Source organism: Pituophis catenifer, unplaced genomic scaffold (genome assembly GCF_029215685.1).
Source record: "Pituophis catenifer annectens isolate HBS135680 unplaced genomic scaffold, rPitCat1.0.hap2 SCAF_1, whole genome shotgun sequence".
NCBI classification, from domain to species: domain Eukaryota; kingdom Metazoa; phylum Chordata; class Lepidosauria; order Squamata; family Colubridae; genus Pituophis; species Pituophis catenifer.
This window is the reverse complement of record NW_027256881.1, coordinates 305,976,037-306,001,330: the sequence shown is the minus strand read 5'-3', so window position 1 is coordinate 306,001,330 and position 25,294 is coordinate 305,976,037. Positions and strand designations below refer to the sequence as shown.

General features: G+C 36.8%; 1 protein-coding gene across 1 annotated transcript in view; it reads left to right on the top strand.

The window, feature by feature from the left end:
- The window catches only part of EFCAB11 (EF-hand calcium binding domain 11), a 46,471-nt gene extending 34,317 nt beyond the window's left edge, over window positions 1-12,154 (top strand). The window contains exon 6 of the mRNA XM_070931488.1: window positions 11,833-12,154. Coding sequence (XP_070787589.1) covers window positions 11,833-11,926 — 94 coding nt within the window. The 3' untranslated portion in view covers window positions 11,927-12,154. The remainder of the gene's footprint in view (window positions 1-11,832) is intronic.
- The last annotated feature ends 13,140 nt before the right edge of the window (window positions 12,155-25,294 follow it).

The following is a 25,294-nucleotide window of genomic DNA, read 5'->3' as shown; positions in this document are numbered from 1 at the left end:
AGAGGTCTTCAAACTTGGCAGCTTTAAGACTTGTGGACTTCAACTCCTAGAATTCTCCAGCCAGCTATGCTGGAGTTGAAGTCCACAAGTCTTAAAGCTGCCAAGTTTGAGGACCCCTGGTCTATATTATTCTCCTAGCCGAAGAATAACAAGACAATAAACCCCCCCAACAAAAATTTAAAAAGCATGAGTAAAAAAAGCTGTCAAATAAGTATAAATAAAAGATTTCATCATATACATTAGTAAGACAGACTGAGAAGCATAATATTATTAGAGAGAGAAGGTTGCAGTTTGAATAAATAAATTTTAGCCTTTGTTAAACAGGCCCATGAAGATGCAGATCAAACTGTTGAAAATTCCAGAGCCATCTGGGACACCCTCTGCCTTGGCAGCCTCCCTCAGGGATGACCTACACGGCAGTCCTTTAGCTAAATGTCACAGTTCCAAGGTACAGCAGGACTTGTTCCTTGAACAGGGTTAATACATTGCTTTGAATTCAACTTGGAAATCTACTGGGAACTAGTCCAGGATGAGTGTCAGATGCTCCCTTCTGGAAACACCTAGCCTGATCATTGTAATTTGGATTTTTTGGTAATGTTTGCATTTCCTTCAGGAGCCTCCACAGTAAGATTATAATTATCAAAGAGACGGAAACCAACATGTGAGAAATGGAAGCCAAATTCGACCTCTCTAAAAGAATTGATAGATCATATACCATTACTCCCCTGCTACTATGCTGGCCTAGCAATGCAAGGACAGAACCAGACAAATTCAGAACCACTCCCAAATTGCAAACCTATAATTTCAGGGAAAACATGTTCTCCTCTAAAATATTTCCCCAACCACTAAACCTTCTGACCTGTCGGAATTCAGCTTTAATTCTTCTTTAAAGCTCAGGTTTCATTTCACCAATGTCAGCCCTTCAAGGCAGGCCAAGGCAGGAAATAGACATTGCAAGAAATATGTCTACTTTATTGACATAGACTATAATAACAGAAAGCTGAAAGCCTGGCAGCATTTTCTCTCCCTCTTCTTTATACCAAAGAGAGTCAAAGCAGTGAACACAATCTTGAATTTCTTTCTCAACTTTCCTGTTTTACCAGACTAAGCTCATGTTTGCCACATATTTTTTCCAAGTTAATCTCTGTACTCCTCTTATATCAAGCCCATTATCCAGTCCAAGCAGAAATAAATCGAGGAGTTTGACACACTCGGTGATGAAGGGAAGGCAAACTAAATTTGTCATCAGTATAAGCATTCAGTGTCTTCATACAAATGTTAAATAGAATGGAGGACACAATTAGCAGGAAATATAAGTTTTGTGATCATTATGTTACAACATAGAGGAAGGGTACAAAATGGATCCTACTGCCAGTAATGTTAATTTCACTCTAAAACATAGCAACCCTTAGATGCAATGGTGCTTGTTCTATCCAGCAAATGAAAACAACCAAAATAATGGTTGCAAGCTGAATATGTTCCCTACTATACAGATCAGCTGCAACTGTGCAGGGAGGAAATTATAGTTTGAATTCTCCAGTTTCTCCAAATAGGGCTGGGGAAGATTCATGCTTAAAACTGCTTTCATCTGACAATACTGGACTTGGTAACCAATGATCTGACTTGGTGGTAGGCAAATTCTGTGATCCATTCTGTATGCATAAAATACTCTTGCTCTGTTTCTGCCAATTCCTGTCACCTGACTCAGATTTCCAGGTACCAGTAAATTATCCGGTAGATCAGCAGCTAAAGAAATGTCTCAAATATCCAAAACATTATCTGGAAATAGAGCACTGAAAACTGAGTGAAATAATATGTTGCGTTAGAAATGGGGTTATTAATTGGAGGCGGCACAATTGCAACATTTATAATATATACATTTTAATTAATCAAGAAACTGGAAAGAGGGTATCAAATGTAATTCTTTATGCTGTTTAGACAATACACTGAGATTTTAAAATTCCAGTTGGAGAGGTGGCTTTATGCAGCCAGGGAGGGTGGGAAGTGTTTCAGGATGCTTTAATTACCTAATATAATAAGAGAGTAATTTATATTCTGCATTGAGTTAAGTTGTGTACTAATTACATCTACCATTCTAGTAAAAGATTAGCCTTAGGTGCTGAATGGCACAAAATAAATAGTTTTTAAAATTACCAGGAAAATTTGATGAATAATAAACAGCAGTTATTCTAGTCTATTGATTTGTATTTACTGAATCAAAGAGATAAATATTTCTCCTACTTCAAAGATACGTTTAAATGAAACATGTCATTTTCATCATAGTTATTCATTTGAACTAGTTAATACTTGAAAACTCACACATTCAGATTATTAATTTATTTATATTTTATTCAATTTATCTGGCTGTTTGAAGCACATACTGTGGGTGATGAATACAGCTACAAACATCAGCATAATAGTTCAGAATGAAAAATAAAGATACACAGCAACAACAAAATAATTGGTTTCACAGTCAACAATGAGCAAAGTAGAGCAGCTTACAAGGTGAACAGTTGTAATTGTTAATTCTTGAAGACACGTTCTGATCATGCATTATTTTTGTCAAATGTAAATGCCTTATTCTCTAATGTGTAAATAATGTATATATGGGACATCAGGGGTTAACTTATTCTTTGGATCCTAATGCATTCATAATTCACCACTCCCATTCCTGGCTCCACCCCTTGTATATATAAGGAGCTACCCTCACCATTTTCTTTGCTTCTATCTTGAATATTCAGTGAATATAGAATGCCTGTTATGATTAAAGAGAAATATATTTAAACCTCTAACTCCTATTATCTTTATTGAGTCTGATCCTGAAAATATTGCAACAAGCTGGTAGCAGAGGATGGTTAATTGACTCAATAAATAATTAAAAATGTCTAAGAAAGATAGGCCCAACACCAGGGCATACAGCAAAGAAATAGAAACTGAACAAGAGATGATCAACGAATCCACTAACGCGATTTCGAGAGAATCCGAAGAATACACCACTGAAGAAGAAGAACTGATAAATGAAAATAATGACCAGGAAGAAATCGAAATAGAAAATAACGAACTCAGGTCAGAGATATTGAAGATATTAAAAAGCCAGAAGAACGATGAAAGCCTCATCGCGAACCTCCAAGAAATGCTGAAGAACAGCGGAGCAGCGAGAGAGAAAAACATCGTCAAAGAAAAACCCAAAGATCAAAAAACTGTGAGTGATATGACTACTGAGAAAGTCGTTATGAAAAAGAAAAGATGTGATCCCGCGCGAAATTTTGAATGGCAGCCATCTTGGTTTCAACGAGCCTCGAAAGAGAGTGAAGCAGAGCCAATCAAAACGCCCAGTTCAAAATTTCTGGCGCGAAAAACGTTATCAAACGACGAAAGTGAAAAAGAAGACTCAAACTCTTCAGAAGAACCAGAATCAGAAAGTGAAGAAGATTTAACGAAATCCCAAGTAAAGACAGCAATGAAAACGCTTTTTGCTGCCTTTGGGCCAAGATTGAAAATTTCCAAGGCACCAACGAAGAAGCAAGAAATCAAACCGACAACTCGAGACCTGCACGCTCCCATCCTGACTTCGAAAGCGACGACACCCGAACCCAGAGAGCCATGCCGATTCCGTCCTACACCGCAGACCGGATCAAGTATCAACGCACACAAAAGAAAGAGAAGAGCCGTCGCCGCCACCAGAACCCCAAAAACCGAGCCAGAGACCGACTCATCTGAAGAGGAGCGGAACGAGAGAGCTGAAATGGAGAGAACCTTCCACGACGACGCCAAAGAAGAAATGAGCAACGCGCATGTGCAAAACTTCGTAGACGGCCCCGAAAGACTTGAACTGGCCAAAGAACCGCGCAGACTCGTTGCGAGCATCCCCATGCCGTTCTGTAATTTCCTGCACTTGCGAGACCACGGACTGCCTCAGGTTGTAAGTAATGGACAAAATAATGTGGGGAACTTACCCAGTGACTTCCCAAAACTTAGAATTGATGGCATTAATTTGCAAGAGTGGTATCAACAGCTTCAGGTTGTCTTTATGAAAGAAAATTTACTATTCTTTATAACTAGCCCTCCAAGAAGACCTTGGACTTTAAAAATAGATTGTTTACATCATAGAGCATTTTTCATAATAATATCTAGCGTGTCTCCTGCAATGTATCATAGCATCAAACCAAACCTAACTGTATCAGAAATAATTCAATGCATGTTTAATCTGTTTCACAGCGATAGCGTAGCTACCACTACAAGAATGTCTAAGGATTTCTTTTCTTCTAGAGTGAAACCAGGGGTTTCTATAAGTGAGCATTTAATATCTCTAAACAAAATAAGAGCTGAGTTGCAATTGAGGGGGGAAGTGATTTCAGATCAAACAATGAAAAGTGTTATTATCAATTCACTTGATTCATCATGGGATAGTTTTATGTCACACTTAGATACCATTAATTTAGGATATTTATCCATAGAAAGTCTATCTAACAAATTGATAACAGAAGACAATTCAAGAAAAAATCGTTCCAGTAATCAAACAGAACACAAATCTTTTAGGAAAGTAGCTTTCCAAGAAAAATATAATGAAGTCTTTAGATGCCACAATTGTGGGTCCAGGGAACACAGTAGAAGAGACTGTCCCAAAATCTCAAGGGAGAGACATAGGCCAGAATATAGGAGCAAATACAATTATAGACAGTCTTCCACAGATAGACACAAATATAGAAGCCCACCAAATTACAGAGAAAGTAGAGGGGGTAGAGAAAATTCAAAAGAGAGAAAATCTGGGTCACTAAATGGACTAAATAAACAAGACAGCACCAAAACACAGCAAAATGAGAACAATAATTGGCTTATTGATTCTGGTGCAACCAATCACACCACTAACAACAAAAGTATATTGTCTTCATTTACAGAAGATAAGTTTGTGATAAAGGTAGCTAATCAAGAAAAGGTTCAAGTATTAGGCAGAGGAAATGTGACCTTACCTGGTCTAGGAAAAATAGAGGGGGTATTATTAATCCCAGAAATACCTCATAACATACTAAGTGCCATAAAACTAAGCAGAGATTCTGACATCAATATAGTTTTCTCAAAGGGGAAAGCAACTTTAGAGAAGGACAAAACAAATGTAGGCACCGTGATAATTAAAGGAGGTCTACCCTATCTGATAACAAAAGAAAGATGGTTACATAACATTGATTCAAATATGGAAGATTGTATTGAAGCAAATGATGAAAATGTTAGTAACAGTGACAATGATGAATGTAAAATATCTCATGATCACAAAAATACACACAATGAGAAGAAACCAAAAATAGGTAAACCAATTCATGATGAGTGTGCCCACATCTTACATAGGAAGTTAGGACATGCAAGCTTTCCTGTAGTACAAAAAATGACTGAACACGCAGAAGGTGTCAAAATAAAAAATTGTGAAAATTATTTGGAATGCTCAGTATGTAAATCCACCAAACTAAAAACCAGTCCCAGACCAAAAAAATCTAACAGATCAACTAACAATATTTTTGACTTAGTACATATGGACTTAGTTGGTCCATTAACTCCATCAATTACCTATAGGAAACGTTACTTTCTAACAATAGTAGACGATTACAGTCGCTATGGTTTTGTTTACACATTAAAGCACAAGGATGAAACCTTTCAGAAATTTAAGGAATTCTACAAACGCATAGAGACTCAACACAATATCAGAATAAAACAAATTATGACAGATAGGGGATGTGAATTCATGTCTAAAGAATTCTCCCAATGGTTAAAGGATAGAGGGATGCTACATTTCACATCTAATCCATTTTCTGCGTTCCAAAACGGGATTGCAGAGAGAAAGAATTCCACACTACAAACCATGATTAGATGCACATTAGAGGATGCTGGTTTAGGCAAACAATTTTGGTCAGAAGCCTTACATTATTCAAATTACACTCAAAATAGAACCTGGTCCAGTATTGTGAATAAGACACCGTATGAGGTGATGTATAATAGGAAACCTAAATTAGCACACATGCACATATTTGGAGTCACTGCAGACGTACACATACCTAAGCAGTTGAGGAGAAAGGGAGAAAACGTATCCAGAAGATTAAGATTTATGGGATATGAAACTGGAACCAAAGGGTACAGATTCATAGATAATAATAACAAATTTATAGTCTCCAGAACAGCTGTGTTCCATGAGCAGGCCAATTGGTCTAAATTGCACCTTAATGAAATATTTCCAAATAAATGCAAAGATACAATATCTTGCGAGGAAGGGACAATAGAAAATCAAAATATCAACAAAAATAAGAACAAAACCAAAACTTGGACAAATAGTCAGCATAAAATAAAGACAGACACATTAACAAAAAAGGAAGCTAGATATTTGCATGACAACCATAGCAAACCTGAAAGAGCTATTAGAAACAATAGAAATCAAACACCAAATAAATACAAAGATTACATAATGCATATGGATGGTGAACAAATAACACCTAATACATATGAGGAAGTATTAAAACTCCCGCGTGAAGAAAGAGAAAAATGGGAACTAGCTATGAAAAAAGAGATGGAAAGTTTGCAAGGATTAAATGTATTCACACCTGCAATCGCACCTAAGGATAAAACAATTATAGGTACCAGGTGGATTTATAAAATTAAGAACCTAGAAGGAGGCAATACTCTATACAAGGCTAGACTAGTTGCACAAGGTTATGCACAAAAATATCCAGAAGACTATACTGACACATATTCCCCTACGGTGAGGACAGAGAGTGTTAAAACAGCTCTAGTAGTAGCATCTGCACTCAATCTTGACGTATTTCAATATGACATACAGACTGCGTATTTACACGCAAAACTAGATAAGGAAATATATGTAAGAGCACCACACAGTCAATACACTAATAAAAATGAAATTTGGTTATTAAACAAGAGTCTATACGGATTAAAGCAATCTGGCAAAAGATGGTACGATTGCTTGGTAAAAGTACTTAAGACCATGGATTTCAACGCTACCACTGCTGATAACTGTTTCTTTGTAAAAAAAAGTGATGATCATATTGAATTTGTATTAATTTATGTGGATGATATTTTATATATAGGAAAGCATAAAGAGAGCAGAGAAACCTTTGTAAATAAGTTAAACGAACATTTCTCGTTGAAATCTTTAGGTAAAGTGAATAAATATCTTGGTGTACAAATTAACAAAACTAGAAGGGGTTTCAAACTTACTCAGAAAGATAAGATCATTGAACTTCTAAACAAATGTAATTTAAACAATGCCAAACCCTGTGACACTCCTATGCAAACTGATTTTCTTAGAAACACTGATGAATCTTCCCCTGAATTTAAAGATAATACATTTTACAGATCAGTTATAGGCTCACTCCTTTATATATCTAATTGGACCAGGCCAGATATTGCATTACCTCTCAATTTATTGTCAAGATATGTTAGCAAACCAACCATGTATCATTGGGAAGCTGTCAAAAGAATTCTAAGATATCTGAAAAATACATTAGACTTTTGTTTAGTATTAGAACCTAATAATGACAAAGAACCAAAAATTACCTGTTACGCAGATGCAGATTGGGCTGGTGATACGTCATGCAGGAAGAGTACTTCTGGTTATATTTTTCTATTGAATGATTGTCCAGTTTACTGGTACACTGGTAAACAAGAACTGGTAGCCACTTCAACCACAGAAGCGGAATATGTTTGTTTGTCCAAAGCTGCTAATAACCTTGTATGGTTCAATGATTTGATCTCAGATGTTTGGAAAAAACCTGCATTACCTTTTGTTATGCATGAAGATAATAAAGCAGCCATTGAAATATCCAGATCCGATGCAATTGGACAAAGGTCCAGGCATATTGATATAAAATTTAAGCACGTGAGACAATTATCTCAAGATGGATTCATCAAAGCAATACATTGTGATACCTCTGAACAATTAGCTGACATATTAACGAAGCCTTTACCTTCTAAACAGCACAAATATTTAACTTCTAAATTATATGTATTATATTGTCCTGAATCTGAATGTAATTGGTGTTGTATAGCGAACCGGCATTTAGAGGGGGATTTGTCAAATGTAAATGCCTTATTCTCTAATGTGTAAATAATGTATATATGGGACATCAGGGGTTAACTTATTCTTTGGATCCTAATGCATTCATAATTCACCACTCCCATTCCTGGCTCCACCCCTTGTATATATAAGGAGCTACCCTCACCATTTTCTTTGCTTCTATCTTGAATATTCAGTGAATATAGAATGCCTGTTATGATTAAAGAGAAATATATTTAAACCTCTAACTCCTATTATCTTTATTGAGTCTGATCCTGAAAATATTGCAACAATTTTTATTTAACAATATTGTGTAGCCTGTGCTAGATCAATACAAAATTCCATCTAGTCCTGTATTATGTTTCTAATAATTGGTAAGACATAGCCTTAACAGCACTTTGCTATGTTAGAGATAATATACAGGTGAAACTCGAAAAATTAGAATATCGTGCAAAAGTTCATTTATTTCAGTAATGCAAACATCATAGATAGCCATTTGTAGCTTGCTTTTCTATGAATGTACCTAATGGTTGGGAAATGAAACTTCTAAAGCACTATGAGAATGAACTCCATTCTTGCGATCCTTTGGAAGCCTCATCCCCCAAATTGCATGATTTGGGAAATGAGACTTTCAAAGTTTGTGAAAATGGGACACTGACTTAGAGACTGATGTGAGGCAGTCTTGGTAAGAAGGTCTGGTGTGCTCAGAAGCTGCCTCGCATAGGCTGTGTATGCCTGTTGGCAGGTGAAGGTAAATGGGGCACAGATCCTGTGGAACACAGGGCAATTGGGGCATTGTAGAAGGGTGCTGACGGGATGGGGTATGGTGTGACACTTGAGGCAGCAGTTCTATGTGGCAGTGGCCCTGGAGATGAAGTACAGGCTGGCTGAGATTGCTGAAGGCCCTGGGCCTCTACTTCCATCCCAGCCCCAGCACTGCTGCCGACAACAAGTGCCATGGTGCAGGACTACCAGATGTTGTAGATGGGGGCAGGGAGTAGATAGGCGGGTGGTAGAGTTGCAGTGCCCCTATAGTTATAGATGAAGGCAGGATGCCAAGCAACTGTCTTTTGATTACGTGACTTGAGTGAGCACTGCAATGGCCATAATTTCTGGCATTGTTCATCAGTTCATTTTTTTCAGCACTATAATTTTAAATGGTAACTGAACGAATGGTCATAACTTGAGGACTACTTGTACAGAAGAAAACTGTAAATATTATTTTTATTGTTTTAAAAAAGGAATATACTTGAAATCAAGTAACTGACAGTAGTGTTGCTTTTCTGCTTATAGTATGGCACACCAAAAAACATAAATATCAGAATTGGAGTCTCTATTGGTTCTATTTTCTGTGCTGCTGCTGATCTATTTTGACTTTTACTGTCAATATAGCAATTAAAAATTATAGTAGAAAATAATCAAATAACTGGTAGAGAAAAACTGTGGAAAACTGGAAAACTGTGACCATTCTAGACCAAGTCAAAAAACACTAGAGAATTCCTGGAAGCCTGGCACGCTGACATATCAGTTATCAACTGGCACATAGAGATAAATAGCATCTGCATAGCATTCAAGGGAAATAATCAATAAGCCAAAAAAGGAACAAAAAGACCAAAGCACCACTCTATTAGTGATCAACACCCAGATGACCAGAGATTAACACCAAGATTAATATCAAACCAGCAATCAAGCAGTAAACAATATCCCAATCAAGGATCTGCCAAACAAGCTAACAGTAAACAGCTCAACCAAAAAATCCCCCAAGACCACTCCCACCAACACTGACAGGGCAAGTCATTAGGATATAAATTGAGACCAAACCCCACTCCCTACCAGCGCTGATGATGTTGCCTAGTTTGAGTAATGAAACATCTGCAAGAAAACAACCAAAGAGTTGTTTTCAGAGAGCACCAAAGACCCCTCATAGTCAAATAATTTATATTTAACAATGTGTCATCTTTATTTTATGAATGTATCATTGACCCTTAGTTCACTGCAAAGATTGTTTGGAGGCGGGAGAAACTTCTAATGCAATTTGCCAATTCCCTGCATGGATTGCTCCTGTGACTATGTAGGACACGGGTGTCAAACTCAAGGCCTGTGGGGTCATCCTGGAAACAGCAAAGGACCAGCCTGCAATACTTCTGGCAGTGAAATGGAGCTCGGGAGGGCCGCGTGCAGCCGCCCTGAGCTCCATTTTCACTGGCAGAGGGCTGCAGGAGGCTATTATGGCTGAAAATGAGCTTGGGAGCCTGTTTTCACTGGCAGAGTGCTTGGGCTGCCACATGCACCCTGACACAAGTGACATTAAGCTGGCCATACCCACCCTGGCCACACCCACCCCGGCCTCTGAGGTCAAACACAATCCTGATGCGGTCCTCAATGAAATCGAGTTTGATACCCCTGAGGTAGGATAAATGTTGAGGAAGGTAACAATTGCGAGAAAACAAGCAAGCAGTTAGACAAGGGGTCCTGAACTCATTGGTAGCTTCAGATTGCAATGAACATGCATTCAATTTCGCAGATACTTGTTGGCCAAGATTGTTGGCCAAGCAGGAACAAAAATAGCCAGAGAAATGATTGAAGCCTGGGAAATGTGCCCTTTGTCAGTCAATAGGAGTGCTGATTTACCACCAGTTTACTAGGTACTTAGGAATGGAGGGCAGGGTACACAAGGATATAACAACTAATGAGTTAATAGCTGGCCATCAACGCCCTAATTAACAACTAAAAGCCACACACAACCAGGCAACATATAAATACAATGCATAAAACACTCCAGTGCATACATTCTGGAGAGAGAGAGAAGTTCTCTCAGGCTCCAGCATGAGCCTGAAAGCTTGGAAGAATAGATCTTTGGTTCCAGTGATCAGAACTGGATTGGATCTTGCAATAATATCCTGGGACGCATATATTTATCTTCATTCATGAGTATTAAATATATTCGCCACCTTGAGTTATTTTTTTTTATTATTATTATTTTTATTTTTTAAAAAAATTGATTTACATGCCACCCTTCTCCGGAGACTCAGGGCGGCTTACAATGTGCTAAGCAATAGCCTTCATTCTTTTGTATATTTATACAAAGTCAGCTTATTGCCCCCATAAACTGGGTCCTCAATTTACCTACCTTAGAAAGGATGGAAGGCTGAGTCAACCTTGAGCCTTGGCGAGATTCGAACCTGCAGTATTTGCAGGCAGCTGGTCTTAATAACCAGCTTAATAACAGGGTGCCTTAGACCACTGTACTACCAAGTACCAATATTTATAAAAATATTAAAGGCAGAATTAAAAAAATTAAAGAAACTCCTAAAGAAGCTTCCAAAGGCTGCATGAACAGACTTTGCTTTCAGATACCCAGTTTTTAGATATTTCTCTATAACTATCTATATACTGTACGAAGAGCTATATTTAAAAATTGCAAATGTTGTATGCATTGTCCTGAGTTTAGATAATACATTCATTACCTGAGCATTTGACAATGTACATAGCACACTATATTCTTAACACTATAGGATTCATAATTTTATGGGAAAGTATCCATTAGCTTGAATTGGAAATTCAGTTGTTTCCGTTCTGGAATAAATTCAAAGGCATACTGTGGACAAAAGGAAAGAGGAAGTTTTATTGTAAAAGTCCTTTTCCACATTTGAAGTGTTGATCTTAGATATTTGTCAATTAGATATTAGTCTTTGCCTTACAGAATCACATACTTTCATGCTATAAAATATAGAACTATTTCATTAATCAAAGTATGAAAATGTTTTTTTCTTTTATAGGGAGGTTGATCAGGATTCTGATGGCCGGATTAGCTTCAATGAATTTGAATCAGCAATGAAGTACGGACAAGAAAATTTGTCTCAGTTTACCTGAAGTGCAATTTATTATAAACTTGCAAAAGAACTACAGTTTCCAAAAGCTGCAAAACATTTTGTCTTCAACATTAGCAAATCTGCCTAGGATCCGAGGAAACAAAGAAATCCTGTCCTTTCAAATTTCCATGACATGTATTGATTTTCTTTAATTACTTCTTTCATTTTGGTTCCTCTTCCTCAATATTTATGCAAAATTAATTGATACAGCTGATGAACTGCATGAACATGGAAAAGGAAAAACAATGAAAAATTGCTTAATTAAATGAAAAACACACTTTGTTTGAACACTTCATTCCCAGAGTTCTGTTATTTCCATTACAGGCTGATCACAATCTAGACAAACTAAATCCAGTTTTCCTATTCTGAGTTCAGATAATCTGGAAGTGGGATTGGTTCTGGTGTTCTGTAAAGAGGGAACAATGGGATTCAGAATAGACTTCTTTCCTGCAAAATCTGGACAACCAGTAGGATAATAGCAAAGAGATAAGAAAGCTCTTAGCTCGTTGTTGCTATCTACTGGTCATCCAGATTTTGTAGTCCAGTTCTGGTAATCTTAGCTATAGCCTCTCAGAAGCAACTATTTGATCTGGACCATTGCTATTTTAATTGAAAGAAATGTGAGGAGAAATTGCTTGGCTCTGGATGGATGGGTTGGTTGGTTGATTTTTATATTCAACAAGACAACCCTTTCGATCATAATACAATCATTACCTTTTCTGTGGCTGGAGATTTCACTTGAATTGCTAAAAGAGAACTGCAACAAGTGAAAAAAAGAACCTAGCTCAACCATGCCTGTAAGTCTAATGCACTATGGGCTGAATCAACATTGAATAACAATATGAAAAGAATACTCTGTCCATGAAAAACCCTGCAGTTAGCAGGCCACCTAATATAAATATTTGTATTTTTAAATGTACTCTGAATTTTCCACAGACAAGAGAGCCAAAACAAGAAAACTCAGCACACAAAGTGTGTTGAATGAACAGCAGCCCTGAAGGCAATTCCTCCCAGAACCAATGAGTGCAAAACAGTCATCAGCAAGAAATTCCTTGGATATGATAGTAGTGACTGCTTGCTGAACGTAGCTGTGTATGTGCATGTAACATCAGAGCCTGCACACCCTGTTTCAGTCACCTCTAGGTCTCAGTGTTATGGTTTGTTGGTGTCTGGGAAACAGGTAATTTGGAAATAGTATAAATTCAGAACAACTACATATATTTATTTATTTTTCACATTTCTGTATTGCCCATCTCCCAATGGTCTCTTGACCATATTCTTTTCATATATATATTTTCATATATACATTGCTCCTAGAAGCACGAAGCCGAGAACACCAGCCTGAAGATGACGAATGAGACTTCGTCGAAACGTTGCCAAGAAACCTCCAATTTTACGCGGGAGAAAATCCGAATAACCATATATATATACATATACATATACATATACATAAACGGATAGCTTTATCACTTGTACAAAGGATTGCTACCAAGAAAACTTGTAAAAAGTCCATCCTCATAAATTTGCAGATAAATTGGAACCTAACAGTTAAAATAGTGACAAGATTTCTTCCACCTAACCCCCCCCCTTAAATAAATCTGTTTAAAGAAACCTCTTAGAATCTTGGTTTTGACTGTCAAGTCTGACATTATCAATATCAGCATTCCTTCACCCATATGTGAAGGTTCGACCTGTATAATAACAGCAGAACCTGTGGACGTTGTGGCTTCATCTTGGAAGATTTTTAAGAAATGAGGCTTAAACCATTTCTTGTCAACTGTTTGTTTTTCATGAAAAAGATTAAATTTGATGAGTGCAGAATCCCTTCCAATTCTGCAATCCTGTAACAGGCTAACATGGCCACTCAAGTATTTTAGCCATTGTTGAGTCTAGTGCAGGGGTCAGCAACCTGCGGCTCTGGAGCCACATGTGGTTCTTTCATCCCTCTGTTGCGGCTCCCTGTCACTCAAAATATGTGTCACAACCGCCAATGTGTGACACCTGCCAGCACATGATTTATTGAGCTTTTCAACCCCCGATAGTCCAACCATGGATAAATCCAAGAAAAGAAAAGTTTCAGAAGAAATCAGAACATTTAATTCAACTACATATGCTAGTTTTGTGGCTGCTCAAGAAATAGTCAGGCATGGGAAGGGTTTTGTGGCTCCCGGTGTTTTCTTTTCTGTGGGAAATGGGTCCAAATGGCTCTTTGAGTGTTAAGGTTGCTGACCCCGTGTCTAGTGTGAAGTCAGCCTGCCAAGTGAGCCATTCTTAGAGCTCACTTTCTGCTGTAGTTAATTTCTGAAGTGTTCTTAAAAATAACCAAGAACAGAATCTAGTTCAGCATGATTCTCTTCAGTTACAATTATCACAAAGAATGGCCTTAGAAACCAGCTTGGCAATAAGTCTCATCTTCTGATTGAGGGGAGGACAATCGTGCTTTCTGTCATGAACAGAACCAGTTGCTTGAGCAGGTTGGCAGAATTCCAGGGGGACAGCTTTCAGAAAATCAGGTGTCAATGCAGATCATCTACAATGTAGTAGATGATCTGGCACCTGTCTAGGGTATATTTCCCCTTTGGACTACAATGGAGATAGCCAAACATTTTTTGGCACTTGTCCGTAAAAGTGTCAGGGGCAACCTTAGTGCCAATGGAGATGATCCTGGTGCTACTCCCTTCCAAACGAAGAGCTTCCTGCACAACCAGTTGAAGTCTTTGGGTAACACAGTCCATGCCAGCAATTTGTACCTGACAGGCTGCTTTCCATGTTTGCAAACTGTGCGACTATCAAGCCATCTGATTAAGATTTGGTTGCCCAGAGAAACAGCCCTAAACCTTGTAGATCCTGTCTGTGTTCATCTCGTCTGTACTACAGTTGTTGCATCTAACAGCTCAGCATGAATTAGCAGTTTAACTATCTGAGTCCTGCATCTTGGGAAGTGCTAGTGATAGGGAGATTAGTGCACTTTACCTGGACTGAACCAAATGTCTGAGGGAATGTGAAGATCAGTGATGTCAGGACCTGTAATTCTCACTTCCTAACACCTTCTCCCTGCGCTACTTTCTGTTGAAGATGATGTGTCAGAAGATAATCATCAAGGAAACTGTGGAGGAAGTTTCAAAATCTGTCTAGTCATTTATTTATATATTACATTTGTTTGTGGCCGATATTGCCATGAGGTGATTCCAAAGCCATCATCTGCATGATAGCGCTGATTGTGTCTGATGCCTCTAGATCACATGCTACTTGCTGGCTGACAACTGATTTAACAACTGCACAAGGATTTTGCTGTGCTTGAGGGCAGATATCAGTTGCCTAGTGCTTCCCTCGGTGGGAAGGATACCTGAAGGATGCCAGAAATAGTGCTTAAACATTTCCAAGGTTGAAAGATGCCAGGAATCGTTCCTACTGCTGACCTGGGGCTTAGAATAGATGAAAACAGAGTAGCTTCACCTGAAAATATCGTGTTGCTCTTGTGCCTATGCTATGCTGATGCCTCTGGATGCTAATTCCACTAATTTCAAGCGGGAAAAAACACCCAATTTCTTGTCAGTTGAAAGGTTGTGCAAATCCTTATTTTTGTCTGCCTTTATTTCCATATCATTCTGTAGGGATATCGTGTTTTAATGCATTTTTTTTTAATTGCAAAAGTTTTACAATTACATTTTCACCCCTTTTTCCCCCCCCCCACCAACCCCCCCAAACTTCCCAACCTCCCTAACCCTCCCTAACCCTCCCCTCCCCCCAGACTTCCCTATAATATAACTGGTAAAGAAAGATAAAAAAACACACACACAAAAAAACCCTTAATATGACACTTATGTAAAAACTTGAACCCCTCCCTCCCGTGTATAGTTTTTCTTTTTACCTCATTACATTAAAATATTTCTAATACATTATTTTCAAATAAAAGCTATTTGATACTTTCTAGTTTGATATTTGTTCTGAACATATTCTATCCACCTTTTCCATTCCCATTCATAAGTCTCTTGTGAACAATCTTTTAAATATGCTGAAATCTTCGCCATCTCTGCAAAACTGGCCATCTTCAAAGTCCATTCCTCAATAGTGGGCAAAGCTTCATTCTTCCAATATTTACCTATCAACAATCTTGCTGCTGTTATCATATACAATATCAATTTTGTTTCACCCAATGTAAAACCCTTAACTATACCCAATAAAAACAATTGTGGAGAGAATTGAATTTTTTTCTTCAAAACATTCTGCATGACCCACCAAATTTTTATCCAAAAAGCCTTAACTTTCCTACAGGTCCACCAAACATGATAATACGTAGCATCCAAACATTCACATCTCCAACATTTTGGCTGAACATTAGGGTACATACATGACAACTTTTTGGGATCTAAATGCCATCTATAAAACATTTTATAAAAATTTTCCCTCAGGTTCTGCGACTGTGTAAATTTAACATTCTGAACCCAAATTTTTCCCCATGTTTCCAACATCACTGGTTCTTCAAAATTTTGTGCCCACTTAATCATACAATCTTTAACTAATTCAGTTTCTGAATCCCTTTCTAGCAAAACATTATAAAGCCTTTTAATATGCATTGGACCTTTCTCTTTTATATGTCTAACCAATTCTTCCTCGTGCAACATAATACCAGTTTTTTGGTCCTCTTTCCATCTCAATTGTAATTGATTATATTGTAACCAAGTTAAATTAATCCCTTCATCCAACAGTGTCTGCAATGTCTTCAGCTGCCATCTGCCCGCATCTGTAAAAAGAACCTCTTTGTATAAAAACCCCCCGAGTGACATTATATTTGTATTCCACAAAGTATGACCAAGATCCAGCCATAGCGGTATTTTATAATCCCATTTGAGTCGGTGCTTCTTCCAAACTCTCATCAAAGAGTCTCTAAGTATATGACTTTTAAATACTTTATCAACTTTGTCATCATAAAATAAGTAAGCATGCCATCCAAATTCAAGATCAAAACTTTCTGCATTCAATATTCCAGCCTTTTTACTTCCAAACCAATCACTTGTTAAAGTTAAAGCTGCTGCATCATAATATAACTGTAGGTTTGGGAGTTTAAGACCTCCTCTTTCTGGAACATCTTGCATAATTTTCAATTTCACTCTCGGCTTTTTCTCGTTCCAGACAAACTTATTGAGTCCAGTTTGCCAGACTTTCAATTGTTTATCACTTTTAAGCACCGGAATCATTTGAAACAAAAAAAGAAATCTAGGCAAAACGTTCATCTTAACTGCTGCTATTCTTCCAAGTAGAGACAGCTGCAGTTTTTTCCAAGTCTCCATATCTTTCTGCACCTCTCGCCACAACACCTCATAGTTATTTTGAAACAATTTCATGTTTGATTCTGCAACCTGAACTCCTAGATATTTTAATGCATTCTTACTTTGGCTTCTCGGGCAGAATTTTAATTGTAAAATTCCTACAATTGTAACAGTTGTCATACTTATTACTAAATATGGATTTAAGTGAATTTACATTTCATAGAAGAAAGAGAAAACATGAAACTGTTACTCTATCCTTACCTTAAGCTTGATTGAAAACTAGGTTTTGGCACTCCTGCATTTTTCACTCTGATCTTTTTACTATGGAAAATCCCTCCACAATGAATTAGATCAGAAGTGGGTGAGGAAAGAACGTGGCAAGGAGCAATCATGGAAATAAATAGTATCCTAAACAGCTAATAATGAAATTAGTTCACAGGATTGACTTCGTGGGGGAGTTATATTGTGGACCTTTAATGTTGTGAGTTATCTATGGTAGCCATGTGTGTATTGGACAGCCATTTAAATTTGTTTAACAAATAAATCAATGTGTGTAATATTTTATAGCACAGATAGAGGATAGATCAGCTTTCTCCAGTCTGGGGCAGCCTTCGAGATGTGTGGAATGATATCCAGAGTCTTCATAAATGCTCATATTTTAAGAGTGCAAATGTGAAAGGTTGGAAACTTTATTTTTCCACTGAGCGCAGGAAATAATAAATTGACGCAAATTGCATTTATCAATTTCGTAAGAGCAGACATGTTGTTAATTAGTAATATTTTAACCTACAATTCTAAGAAATTATTTGAAAGTTAGTGTGCCCTAAATAAGGTTTATTAGATAAAGTTTACACATTATTTAAAGAACACAACCAACATTATAAATATATCAACAAAAATGGGAAATTCATTTATGTTGATTTCAGTGAAGTCTTAAAATTACAACTGGAAGAAAGGAATTTTGTTGTTGTATGGACTCTTGGAGACCTCATAGATTAGGAGCAGGGAACTATGACCCTTTTACAATCTGTGAACTTCAACTCCCAGAATGTCAAGTTTTCTTGACAATATTTTGGAATGGTTTGCCATTGGTTTCTTCCTGGGGCTGAAAGAAAATAACTGATCCAAAGTCACCCAGCTGGTTTCACATCTAAGGTGGGTACTTGAACTCATAGTCCAGGGGTTGGATTATGAGTTGCCCACCCCTGTATAGTCTCCTATTTCCTAGCCTGGTGTCTTAGCCACTATACCAAAGCAGCTTTCCTGCAGGTACATGTATGCTCCTTTATAATTCACGTTTAAATCTAAAGAACCATTTTTATCAACTATTGTTTTTAAGGTTCTGTGAGGAAATAATTTTAGAAAATATTAGTGAGATATATTTTAAAGTGATCTATTCATTGTTTGCTTAGGTTTCATAAAAAGCCAGGCATTCAAGGAATGATATTAATTTGCTAAAAGTTGCCAGCATAAGCAGTTGGTGACAATATAAGACATCCCACCAATAAAGCAATGGCCAAAGAGGTTCGGAGAAATGTTATTTATATTGGAACTTAATACAAACTGTTAAAATTGTCTTTTTGTTGTATCTGGATTAATAAAAAGAATGAGGCAATGAGGTATAATCACTTGATTTAACTTTAAGCATGTGTACATTATATACCAGTACAAATTGTCAATTTATTTAAATAATAGAGGCTTACAATTAAAATATGTATGAAATTGATATAATTTTATTTCTTAATATTGGTATATCTAATTATATAGTATTTATAAAAAAAATTATGGGTGCTAGGTTTTTTATTAGTGGGAAGAAGGAAGGCAACTCAAAATCTTAGTTTCAGAAATCTTGTTGTGGAATTTAGGAAAAATATACCATTTCAAAACAGTGACTAAAAAGGGAGAAGCTGAACTTCATAGTATTTTGCTTGTGAAGAGATAATCAGAGGCTTTTTCAAGCTACTCATTACTTGCAATTGGATGAAAATGTAGCAAATAACTTGAGGGACAATATGGAGAGATTTGGCTGTCATGCTGGTTTCTTTTTTCATGAGAAAAACCCACCAATTTGCTGAAAAGAAAAAAAAAGGAATCACATGCTACTTCAGAATCCTTCGAAAGCTTTTTATGTTTATCTTCTTACTACTGTGATATGTGTGTCTAGAAATTCTATTTTATTATGTAAATAATGTTATCATGCAGTAAATGTTTTATTAAAAAATTCTTAAGGTCTTTCTTTAATTTCTGCCATGTTTCTAATTCTGAGTTGCTTAATATGGTTTATTTAGTATGCCTAAATGTCATATCTATGAAAATATTTTCTAAATGGGTAAGTATGGTAGCTTACCCTGTAGGAATATATTAAAAAGTCTATGTGCTGCTGGTTACTGACTCTAACATGAAACCACATATTAGGAACACTTGGAGGTTTATCTGTGTCCTCAGGGTCACTTGGGTAGTGCTCCTGGTTCCTGTAGTCTGCCATTTTTTTTCCTCTGGAAATCCATTCTTACTCCCACACTATTCCTACTCCCACAACAGAGAGGAAGGAAAAAAGTATGCAAATGACCAGCTGTCTGCAAGGAATATAAATCCATCCATTCCCCACTATCCTGTCAGAGTTTAAGAAGCTTCTTAGATGAGAAGTTAAATGTCTACAAAAGAATAAACAAGAAAGTCCAGTTGCCTCCTGAAAAAGCACATTTGGGACAACCATGACTTGGATGACTGAGAATCTCTACAAACCACATATTAGAAAGATTCATCAATCAAAACAAAGCATTTTTTGAAAAATGCTAGTTTAATCTGAATGCGCTAGCATGCTCATGTAATTAGCACTTGATCAGAGTATATTCAGAATATGCTTATCTAAATTTAGCCAATCTATAAAGCCTTCAGCATTTTTTCAGGATCCATGTCACATCTCTATACTAAATGCAGATTATTGAGGACTTTCATTTTACTTATCAAGAGCCTGAAACTATGTGTTGAATGTAGCCAAACAAGATAAATTTCTTTGCAAAAATCTTTTCAGCCAAAGAATGGAAAAATCTCTTAAACCCACCAAGAAAACCTCATCCTTCCTGAAACTCAGGTTACATGAATCCCACTGCTATTAGTGAATTGGGACTTCACACTGACTCGTTCTTCTGTTCAATAAATCAATCCATACCTGGATTTCAGAGGTTCATTAAAGATTTCTGGTCAATGTCTCTCATAAGATTTAACAAGGTGTAGAAAAAAGAAGTCCCTGGAATCCCAGGTAACCCTGGGAAAGATTTATGCCAGTCATTTTGTTGAGCTACTACTAAACTAGTAGTAAGCCAGTTGGAATCCTCCAGATATTTTGCCAGACTCCAAAATATATTGAATGCACCTAATTGACACCTTCTGCTGTTAGTAGTTATGAGACCAACATTTTTCTTAGAATAAGACCTTTCCTATGTTTTTATGTGTGAAGGAAGGAAGGAAGGAAGGAAAGGAAAGGAAAGGAAAGGAAAGGAAAGGAAAGGAAAGGAAAGGAAAGGAAAGGAAAGGAAAGGAAAGGAAAGAAGTTAGGAAGGAAGGAAGGAGCAATGATTACAGGCTTGTTACTTCTTTGCTTGATTTTCTTTTAGGCAAATTAACATGCTAGCACAAAAGTAATTGGGCTTATTTTAAAGTTCTCTTGCTGGTGCTTAGATTTGCCTTATGGGACTACAGATAGAAAACTAACATCTGGTGTTTGAGGTTGCTGGGGATTTTCACCATATTATCTGTAATAGCTCCACTATAAATAAACAAAATGAATAATTAAATGAGCACTAACATAGCCTGAATAATAAATTCTTCAAAAACATTCTCTGCAGACGACCTGGTGCTATATTTTTTGCAAAATACCTTGGCTTGAATTTTGAGACTAGATTCTCCCTTACTATATAGCCATGATGTAGGATTATGTTGATACCAAAAATTCATAACGTAATATTCGAGATAGTTTCACTGCTGCTAGATGAAAGCATAATTATATTTGTTTATTATTAAGTATTTATTTTAAAAAGAAAACAATTAATCTGTCTCATGATAAATTCTTAACAGTTTCTTCCATAATGGCACATTCAAGCAGTAGTGTCTCAGTTACAAGTTACATTGAGCCAAAATTTTAAAAAAGAATACCATGATTTAATGCAATATGAGAACTTAGCCAAGATTTCTCCTGAGATTAATATGCTGGATAGAGCTGTGCAGTTTTGAAAATTATTTGGAAGTGGTTAGAGTGTTTGTTCAGTAGGTCTTTAAAAAGGCATTTCCCCCCCACATTCCCACTTTAAAGAAATACTCTTCCTATGATGTTCTGCATTCTGAAGCACTTCTTCCAAACTGCTTTTGGAGGATATGCAGCCCTAAAACTGGACTACACAATTATTAAACTTAATTTGAAATTCTGAACATCATAAATCTGATTTCTTTTTCAAAAAACACTAGGTTGCCATATGTAGATCCCCCATTTTATCCTCACAACATCAGGCAAATTAGCCAACGGCCACTGAAATATATGTATGGCTACTAAGAGTTTTGAACTCTCATTGCCAGATTTCAGGTACAAATATGAATTATATTGCCTGTTGGAAAAGACTCTTAAATTGTCATTTTAAAAAAATACTACAATATGTTTCTAAAAATAAATAAAAATATTTTATAGGAATGTAAGAACATCCATATTGGATCAGACATGTTCTACATTCTCTTTTCATAGTGGCCAGTAAAATGTCTTTAGGATACCCACAAGTGGCACAGGAATACAACCACTGTTCCACACTTATGTTTCCTTGTGTTCCTAGCAATTGTTATCCAGGAGCAGCCTGCTTCTGATAGCAAATGTAATATGTAGTCATTATGTTTAACCTTGAAGATAAGATCAGGTTTTTAGTGTTGCCCCAAAATCACTCCCACTGTTGATTTTTGTTCTGGGAATTTTATCCACTAACATAAAACATGCAGGAAATTGTATTTATTTTAGGAATACTACATATATTCAGAAGCACTGTTAATGTTATTCTTTAGCACAACTCCCAAGCTTTGTGCTATGCTATAACATTTGTGCTGTGCTATAAGGTTGCAGTCCTATACATGTGTGCATTGGAGTAAGTGCTATATAGAAGTAAGACTTATATAGAATGGTGTTTCAAGGTTTCTGAACCCTCCACACAAGTCCTAAAACTAAATATCAAGAATCCAATTAAACAAATGAATCAGAGCCATTTTACTTGTTCATTTATTTTAGCTTTGGATAATTTTCCTCAATATGTAACGTGGGGCAACAGATCACATTTTAAATCACACATTTATGTAGAAATATTGAACATTCAAAAGGGCTCACAAACTTCTAAGTACCACTGTGCACTCAAATACCTACAACTGAAAATAGGCATATATTTCTTCTCTTTCTTTGCTCTTACTATCATTTCCCTTCTCTTGGCAGTTTCTTTTATAATTTATTCAGTACTTTTATAGTTAAATTATATCAGGCCAAAGATGTCTCTTCCTCAGCAGCATGTTGAGTGCCATCCGAGTTGAGGGACCTGTCATCAATGCTATTGTATATTTTCCATCCATGAGATTTTTTTAGTAAAATACAGGAGTGGAGTAGCATTGTCTTCTCCTGCACAGTATGAAATGATGCCTTTGCTATTGAGACTACAGTGATCAGGCACCTCCAGGGCTTGTTTTATCTGATCAGCTGAGATGACCTTCATAACGTAGATGGCCCTGCTGAGAATTATATACTCCTGGCATCCTTTATTCATCTCATCCAGGAATCCCACTCCTGTCCTGATGAGTCAGCATAGCAGGATTTGAGGGAGGGCCTGGCTAATTGCAAAATTTAATTGTATAGAACTGAACCTGAGTTAAGACAGTTCTTTGATATGATTTCAACTATTTCTGCAATCCCAGACAAATCTCAGAAACCAGAGATGTTTATTTATTGTTTTAAGGCCTGTCATATATGATTGATGGACAGCATTCAGTGTATTTATTTGTCAAATTTAGAGACTGCTCATCTCACTCACAGAGAAATTCTATTTATTATTCAGACCTATACCAGATGATAAAACACTGTGATAAAAACTTATCTCTTGGGAGGATCTTTATTCTTTGAATTCAATCTACCAAATGGAGCAAGTGATTTACTGGTAAGTACAGGTAATCCTAGCAGGATTCCTACAGGAAATCTCAGTTAATGAGAATTCTATAAATCTCTTGGTGAAACTTGATAGTTCTGGGTTGTATTAGATGAAAGATTTCTTGTCTTTGCAAAAGCAAAAAGCACAAATTCTAAGCTTGGCTGCAAAGCTATTTCTCTATGAAAACATATCATTTAGTCAATTTTTATTTGCTGAAATAGCAAGGAAGTATTTTAGATATTTACTTGAAATTACAAAAAGGGCAGAAAATCTAGTGAAGTTAAGATGGAGGCTAGAGACAGTGCTAAAAGTTTTCTTCAGGGGTGGGAAAGAGGATGGCTTCTTTCTAATTTTACCCAGTTTGGAGGGGTGTTTAATTTTTGTCTTTGTATTTGTCCTTTTAAAAGTATGTTAAAGCTATCCTGGGACTTGTTTTAGAGTTCACATGGTATTTTCTGCATCAGAAAAGCAAGAAAATATCCTGTGAAAGTTTGAGCATTTCTACTGTCAAAAATTGATAATGTAATTTGAAGGTTGTCAAAGTTGCTAGTGCAATTTGAAGGTTGTCTGTAGGATGCTTGCTTTAGGATGACATTTGGGCCGGGGTGGGTTGGGGGGAGGAAGGATTTTGCTGCCAGATTGAAGTAACAGAAGGACAACAATTTTTGTTCTATGAAATGACATATATGGATAATGTTCATAAAAACAATTACAAATGTTCCATTCCTTTCATATATGAAAAACCTAATGAAATCGAATTAAGAAATGCTGATAAAAGGGTGGGTGGGAGAATCAACCAAGAAATTTATTCACCTACAACAGGGGTCTCCAACCTTGGCCACTTTAAGACTTGTGAACTTCAACTCCCAGAATTGAAGTCCACAAGTCTTAAAGTGACCAAGGTTGGAGACCCCTGATCTAGAATGTCTCCTTCTTCCAAAACATAAATGCCCATGTACCCACAGAGCCTTTGCAATGCAATTGCTCTGTGGGAAGGATCATTGAAGAGAGAGGAAGAAGGGTAGTTGAAGTAGGTCAAGACCAACTCCACTAGAATTGGTCTTGACCTACCTTCCTTGCTCTTCCTTCTGCTGCACTCTCTTCTCGACTTCCACCATAAGTCATTTTCACCAGTTGCTCTTCTGGTTGTCATGTTAGTTGTTCTAGCCATGATCCAGGGTGAGATACAGCTTCGAAGGAAGTATTATACCGGTTTAAAGAGATCAGCAATAATATAGAACTCATAATTAAAGTGCTGTATTTTGCATAATAATACCTCCTGACCAGGGGTGCTATTCAGCAGGTTCTGACAGGTTCTGATCGGTTGGTAGCGGGAAGTTTGAGTAGTCTGGAGAACTGGCAAATACCACCTCTGGCTGGCCCCAGAGTGGGGTGGGAATGGAGATTTTGCAATATCCTTCCCTTGCCATGCCCACCAAGCCACGCCCACCAAGCCATGCCCACAGAACAGGTAGTAAAAAATTCCACCACTGCTCCTGACATTAAAAAATAGAAAAATTAAAAAATGTTAATGATATCAGATGCCTTTTCAGGTGCTTCTTATCTAATTAAATCCCTTTAGGATTCGTGTTCGCTAAACAATAAGCTTTATTGGTTAGAATTGCTGAGGCATTGGCAGTATTGAGGACATTAATTCTTCTATCTGATTAAAATGACAATATCAAGTTATATGAGTGAGAGTGAGATGGGCAGTATCTAAATTTGATAGATAAATACATAAATAGCTATTTCTACATTTGTATTCTAAGGATATGACCTAATAAGGATTGTTTCTTGAATCCATTTGTATGCTGAACTAACAAAAGATGCCGCATTTTCAATCCAGTTTGCTTGTTAATCACATCCCTCTGAGTTTTTTTTTTTTTTTAAATTTGATTTATATGCCGTCCTTCTCCGGAGACTCAGGGCGGCTTA